The 7,008-nt window shown below is 36.0% G+C and overlaps 1 protein-coding gene across 3 annotated transcripts; it reads right to left on the bottom strand.

Moving 5' to 3' along the window:
- Nucleotides 1-235: 235 nt before the first annotated feature.
- LOC132053871 (protein MALE DISCOVERER 2-like) lies at nt 236-6,431 on the bottom strand. Of its 3 annotated transcripts, XM_059445967.1 has the most exons (9): nt 5,856-6,431; nt 5,351-5,489; nt 4,573-4,644; nt 4,323-4,466; nt 4,104-4,244; nt 3,093-3,580; nt 2,581-2,771; nt 2,363-2,495; nt 236-989 (listed from the first exon to the last, which is right to left on the bottom strand). In XM_059445967.1, exons 1-9 carry the CDS (start codon nt 5,959-5,961, stop codon nt 424-426), a joined length of 1,980 nt encoding a protein of 659 aa, XP_059301950.1. In that variant the 5' UTR covers nt 5,962-6,431; the 3' UTR covers nt 236-423. The 3 variants fall into 3 exon arrangements, with proteins under 3 accessions (XP_059301950.1, XP_059301956.1, XP_059301962.1); XM_059445973.1 differs by lacking the exon at nt 4,104-4,244 and having other exon boundaries at nt 5,856-6,430; XM_059445979.1 differs by lacking the exons at nt 4,104-4,244; nt 4,323-4,466 and having other exon boundaries at nt 5,856-6,430.
- Nucleotides 6,432-7,008: the final 577 nt, after the last annotated feature.

The following is a 7,008-nucleotide window of genomic DNA, read 5'->3' as shown; positions in this document are numbered from 1 at the left end:
TCTATCTCGTACAAAATAACAGACAAAATGCAAATATTAGCAAGGCAGAGTTTAAGCAGGCCAAGAAAACATTATGCGACGATTATTTTTTCTTGCACGACCAATAAAACATTATATAACTTGCGTGAAGTTTTATGCTAGAACTGTTTTTGTTAATGCGATAAACCGAACGACCCCTTAGGTTGTCATTTGTCCAGGCTGCTATTGGAGTGTGCAATAGAATTGCTCCCAAGCCTTCAAGAAAGCAAATTGAGGCGATTAAAAATTAAGTACTAAATTTTCTTTTTTTGTACACAAACAAAAACTTCTCTGTACCCCTAATGAAAATATGCTCTTGTAATCCACCCAATAGAAAGAACAAACGGAAAAAGGCCTTCCATCTTTGTATATACAGCTTCTATATTGATTAGCATCTAAAGGCAATTAAGAAGCCTCTGTTGATATAATCTCAAGCTCAGCCCACCATAGAGGAGAGAGTCTTGGGGTTGCACCATCTGGTCCTATACCTGTTATCTCTCTTAATCTGGCAGAAGCCTCTCGCATCGTCGGTCGTTGTCTTGGCTCAGGATGTACACACATTTTAATCACATCAGTTATTCTCTCTACCTGCTCCTCTTGGAAAGAATTTAATGTTGAATCAACCATTTCTTTCAAGGATTCTCCACCTCTTAGATAGTCTGATGCCCAGTCATCAAGAGAGCTGCTGTTTGCTGAGTAAGGAAGCCTACCGGTCATCATCTCAAACAGAATGACACCGAAGCTGTAAACATTACTTTCTGGACTTGACCACATTTCAGAGCCACCAGCCTCATTCCAGAACCCAAAATCCGATATTTTGGCTGCATAGTCTTCTGTGAGGTACACGGCAGAGGAGGTCAGGTTTTTATGAGGTAACGATGGCGACAAACTGTGCATGTGCTCAAGGCAGTATGCCATGCCCATTGCTATCCTCATTCGCATCCCCCAGTCCAAATGTTCAGCTTCCCTTACTGCAAAACTCTAGAATTAGAGATCTTGTTGATCATAATAAAGTAGTCATCGTAAAGGCAGAAAGATATTCACAAATTCATTCAAAAGTGTAGAAACTGTAACTAGACAAGAAAATAATAATAATAATAATAATAATAATAATAATAATAATAATAATAATAATAATAATAATAATAATAATAATAATAATGCATTTCTAATTCACTGAAGACCTTGGCCAGTTTTTCCTTTCACTCCACCCTCGCCTTTTAAATTTCTGTCCATTCCAATTGAAAAAAATAGATATATAAGCACTAGATGTTTCAGTTACGTCTAACAGTGTTTATTTGCCTCATTTGGCACAAGAAACATCTAGCGTAAACCTATGTTGCTCAGACTCGGGTGTGGGCATCTAGAGGTCGGATTCGTCATGATCTAAATTTTAAGATTCGTGGGTACGAATCCAGGTACAGATATGGGTGCAGGGATTCGGCAAAAAATAATTCAAAATTCTAAAAATAGAGTTATAAAACCTAAATTATCAGTTATTATGTGGAAAACTTGAGGATAAAATATTGATCAAGAGGAGATTCTCGGAAGGAGATAAAAGGAAAAGGAATGACATAGAAATTTCTATATACAAGTTATTCCATTTTCTTCAATTTCACCATAGCTTTTGTTTTGATTACATAGGTCATTGAATCTGTCGGGAATTTCTCCCTCAATTTTGATCAAAGTACCCAAAATTGGTTGACCAGATCGGGTACGGATCCCACACCCACACCCACACCCATGTGTCGACATGGGTGCGGCACTCAAAGTGAAGAGTCCGAGCAACATAGGCGTAAACATTAGACATTTCGATGACATTGAAGGATAGTTGTTTATCACAGGGCAAGCTAAAGATAAATTGTTAAAAGAGCATGTAAAGTAAATACCAAAGATGTCTTACACAGATGTCACTATTCTGTCCAGAATCAATGATTCGTCGCGTTAATAAGCGAGAATTTGAAGTACAATGGTCAAACATCTTATGAGGCTAATATGAAAATGGTTACTTCTCAAATTACAGGCATAAATTATCGACATGAGACCAAAGACACGTCCACAGACAGCATACTTTAGGTAGAAAAAGAACCACCGGATGAATGCATAAGATGTGATTTCACACCCACCGGTGTCATTGAACCAAAGTTAATTAATACACATTCTCACGTCAATTTATCACTTAACAATGGTAAATAAATACGGTATGTATAAACACTGAATGCAGCTAAGTTTTACCTGCTATATAAAAGTATTGCCTAGATAGTTCAATCAAGCAGATGTAGAAGAGTTGGGTAATAGTATTGAGTAAACCACAACAGCTACAACTTGAGAATAAGAAACTTACTGTGCAGATGTTCAAAGAGGGTCCCATTAGGAGCATACTCGAAAACCATCATTCTGGTAAATGGATCGTCTTCTTCGCAAAAACCGAGGAGGCTGACAAAGTTCTTGTGATTGACCTTTGACAATGTCTCAATCTGGTATAAGCATGAGAAAAGCATTTAGAAACTCACAGATTGGAAAAAATGAGATATCAAATTCCAACTGGAAGACCTAAAATACCTTTTTCCTGAAATGGGCTTCCTTATCTTTTGACCAATCCTTAGTAGGTGCCAGTGTACGAGATATCACAGCTATCTCAACTCCACTGGATAATGTGCCCTTATATAATGTGCAAACAGATGAGGAACCAATTACATTGCTGAAATCTTCACAGGCTGACTCAAGCTCTGATCTCTTAAGCTTTGGCACACCTGTTCACAGAGTAAGAATGATAGAACTCAGCTGTCTATCTTAGAGTATTTGCTCATAGTGATAAACAAAAGTTTCGAGATATCGGAACGAAAAAAAGAAAAAGAAAAAAGGTCAAAGATTATTAACAATTACGTAAAAAAGAAGCTTATAGTAAGCTCGTATTAGGGGTGAAAAGGTCCATTTGGGTAGTACTTTTAAGTCAAAATTTTGGTTTTACCGATACATATGTCAATATAAGCTTCTGTTTTATCAATCTGATCTTTAAGATAACCATTTTACAAATAGATATAGTATTCATTCATTGATAGAAAGAAAATTACCAGTAATAAATGCTCTCTGTAACTGTCCACTCAGTCCAGTGGCCCAAGGTTTCACAACAGCCATTTTATTGCTTCGAAAGAATATTGTGCCAGCTATCAATATAAATAGTAGAATGGGACCTCCTATAGCTGCAGACAGTATTAAAGCTCGATGATGACTTCGTCTGGAATCTTCAACTTTGCTGCCGTTCTCTGGAGGACTGGGAAGTGAAGATGGAGAAGCAGAGGATACTGGTGAAGGAGCCAGGTGAGGTTCTGCGGTAATTGACGGTGTAGGAGATGGGGAGAGAGAAGGACTCGGTGATGGAGATGGGGAAAGAGAAGGCCTCAGTAATGGAGATGGGAAGGATGAAGGTGCGCTGTTCTCAATACCAACTTCAGGAGGATCTGAGACCTGCTGAAATTGCTTCCGGAAGCTATTCAGGAGAGAAAAGGATGATACTTTAAGTAATTTTCTTCCAACTGCATTTCCCAGTTCTTCTGTACTCCTGAAAATAATTTAAATTTCATGATAACTACATAAGTTGCTACCAAAGAAGTATATATCCATAAAAGAAGCTAGAGCAAGGCTTGATTGAAAACAAAGTTATTTATCTGGAGATGAAAATAAAAGATTAGCAGTTTGTCTTTTCGGAAATATCAGAAAAAGAATCGAACATTATTTATGCAAATTTGAATAGAAATGTTCCTAACAATTAGCTATCAGACCATTAAGGGAAACTAGAGATGTTCAATGTGAAGCCCAACCAGAGAAAACTCAAAGACAACTACAAGACAGGAAAATCAATGGGACTTCTAAACTTCTTCGCAAAGATCAGGGGGGGTCAAAAGAACAAGCAATGAATTGCTACAGATGCATGCTTATTCCAGGAATTTGCATTCCAATACAATAATTGAATCTAATCATTTGAGTCATTTTACTCTTACTATTTTGGACTTTGGACATTTAAAGTTACCAGTACACACGATTACTCTTAAAATTTACATTTCAATTGATTGAAAGATGTGTACCTTAAAATCAATCTCCCATTGGAAGGTGACATAGGTTGGGCTCTCGTAACATGGTTGTTATTTGCTTGGACATCTGGGACCATTTCAAGTCTACTGGTTCCGGGAATTATGTGGCTAAACAGCTCATTGTTGTCTAATAAACTGCATAAGCATAACTCTGTGAGTAAGGGAACAAGGAAATGAATTTAAAAAAATGACACCACTTCCGTTTGAACTCACAGGATTTCCAGAGAGGGATTATTGGAAAGGTCAAAAGGCAGCGGCTGGCTAAAGTTATTATATCCCAGGTCCAGAATCTCCAATTTTTTTAGCTTTGCAATCTCATCAGGTATGATCCCAGAAAAGGAGTTGTTACGTAAAATTCTGCAAAGAAGTCTCCAGTGAGTGGCCAATGATCTTTTAAAGAAAAAGACTTAAAGTTTGAATTTGTAATGACCGCGACTAGACGCATCTAGCTAAATATACATACATAAATCTCAAGTGAACCAAGCGTGCGAGATCAGGAGCTAGAGTACCACAGAGATGGAGATCTTTCAAGTCCCTGTGAGCAGTTAAAAAACACAGATTAGTTAAACCCATAAGAACATCAGTATCCTGGCTATTTTTACAATAGCCAATTCCACTTAGAGGCTATGCTACATACTTTCTTGAAAATTATATTCATGATAATACATTGTGTATGAAATCCATTGCATTTACAAAAATAGATAGGGTCAAATATGTTTCTAGTGTAAGCTAGAGATGAATATATTCTAACTATGATGTAATTACCCTTTCACAAAATTTGACCGCTAGTTAATTCATAGAAAAATAGAATCATGTATCAGGTCAAGAAGCAAAGCGATCATGTTATACATGTAGATCTAATTATCTATTTTACATTTTATTGAGAAACTTAAATAAACTGGAGAAAGCTGGCATCAAAGGTAATATGTGAATTTGCCTTATTTTGTTTGATTTCTGATCAAGCTTAAATATTATTATCTTTGTTATTATACCTAACTCCATGTTTGCCCTTCCTAGAGTTGCACAGGTTTTCTAGTCTCTCCCTTCCATTAGATCCACGGTCAAATGCTTCATCATTCTAAATTTAGACATATACTTATGTACATCGATTTTTGAGGCTAAGTTTAACTATCTTGATCACAACAAAGCATACAAAAACTGCTTAGCCCTCAAACTATTGAGTAATAAAAATCAAAACTAGGAAGAGCTATAGAACAATTGCAGCAATTTTTAGTACTTACAGAGACACAACATTCCCATCAAGACACCCAACTCCAAACCAGGTACATGGATTTTCCACTCCATCGCCATCTTTCCAATTCGACAACGCCCCAAATGGATCGCTCTCCACTCTCTCCCTAAATCTCAACAGCGCCAAGCCTGCAAGAACAAGTTAAACATTGATTGAACACAAAATTATGGTGCATGTGAACACATGATCTCTCCATAAAACTAGGTATTTAATGTACATATGTTCTAGAATAGATATAATATTAACGGGTGGCACCCATTCTGCAAAAAAGCTAAATAGTGCACTTGATTGAATATTCAGTTACTAAGGATTAGAGATTAATTCCCACTTAGTATTTGTTTCTTTTTTCAAATGATGCACCTATATTCTAAAAATGGTATATTCACCCTCTAAAAAGGAGTAAAGACCAAAACTTGAAGCAAAATGACAACTTTTTATTGCCATTTCTAAGAAAATAAGTCTAAAATGACAGAAATATGAAAAAGAACTTGTACCTTCATCGTTGAGGGACAAACAGAAACTCAAGTTGTGATGTACCAAACACAAGAACAGCGCAATAACCAAGAAGCTATGCTCACTGAATTTCCAGTTACCATTCATTTCACAGACAACATAAACAAACCCACTATTTCTTTTTTCCCAAAACTAAGATTAATGTTAAAGCAGAAGGAATTCTTGAACAGTCAAATTTTACAAGTAAAGTGGACTACGTAAAAGCCACCGCTTAAAAGTCATCAAAACCAGAACCCGAAAATTGAAAGAAAGCCAATAAATAAAAAAGACAAAAGAGATAAGGGTGGGTTCAAGTTTCGCGTAATAGAAAAGAAGACTGAGTTTGTTTGACAAACGCGTAGAAAACAAAACAAAAACTGGAAGCTTTTTTTTTTGACTTTATAAACAAGCGAAAACACGAAGAAAATTTCACTGTGTTATTATTCCCCTACAAGTGGTAATTATAGGCAAAATGGGATTGTGTTCCTCACTAATAATAGAAAGAGAGAGAGAAGAGGGGTTACTGTGCAAAACGTGGAGTTTACGTTTGAATTTGGAAAAGGGTACTAGTATTTTCAGGTGATAGACTTTTCAATAATGCTAGTTGCCTACTTCTACTTAACCTCTTCAGAAAGGAAGATTCACAAAAAATGTGACGTAGAAAATGGTTGAGAGGTTGAAAGATTCACAAACTGTGACCCAGTAAAAGACATGGAATTAATGGCAAGACATCAATATAGGACAAAAGCCCTCGTTGTTATCCTCTTTTTTATTATTATTTTTTTTTTTTTTTTTATGTGTGTTTGTTCCTAAAAAAATTGTACTCTTTTAACTTGACACAAAATTTAAAAAATAAGGGAAGACTTTTGAAGTTTGTGGTCCAAAACAAGCCTTAGATATTTGTGTAGCTGTAAATCATCTCATAAATTTAAATTTTTTCTAAATATAGAAAGGGGACAATCTTTTTGAGACAGACTAAAAAAAAAAAGGAGGACAATCTTTTTGAGACAGAGAGAGTAGGTTTCTTACTTATTTTTTATTGTTTGGTAAGTAAGTAATAAAATTATTATAAAATATTTATATGTAACTTAGCTAAATATTATAAGGGGTGGGATGTGGTGGGGTCGTGGGGAGTGGGGGTTCAGGGTGGCGGGG

The sequence above is a fragment of the Lycium ferocissimum genome, chromosome 1 (assembly GCF_029784015.1).
Source record: "Lycium ferocissimum isolate CSIRO_LF1 chromosome 1, AGI_CSIRO_Lferr_CH_V1, whole genome shotgun sequence".
NCBI classification, from domain to species: Eukaryota; Viridiplantae; Streptophyta; class Magnoliopsida; order Solanales; family Solanaceae; genus Lycium; species Lycium ferocissimum.
This window is presented reverse-complemented; position numbering and strand designations above follow the sequence as displayed.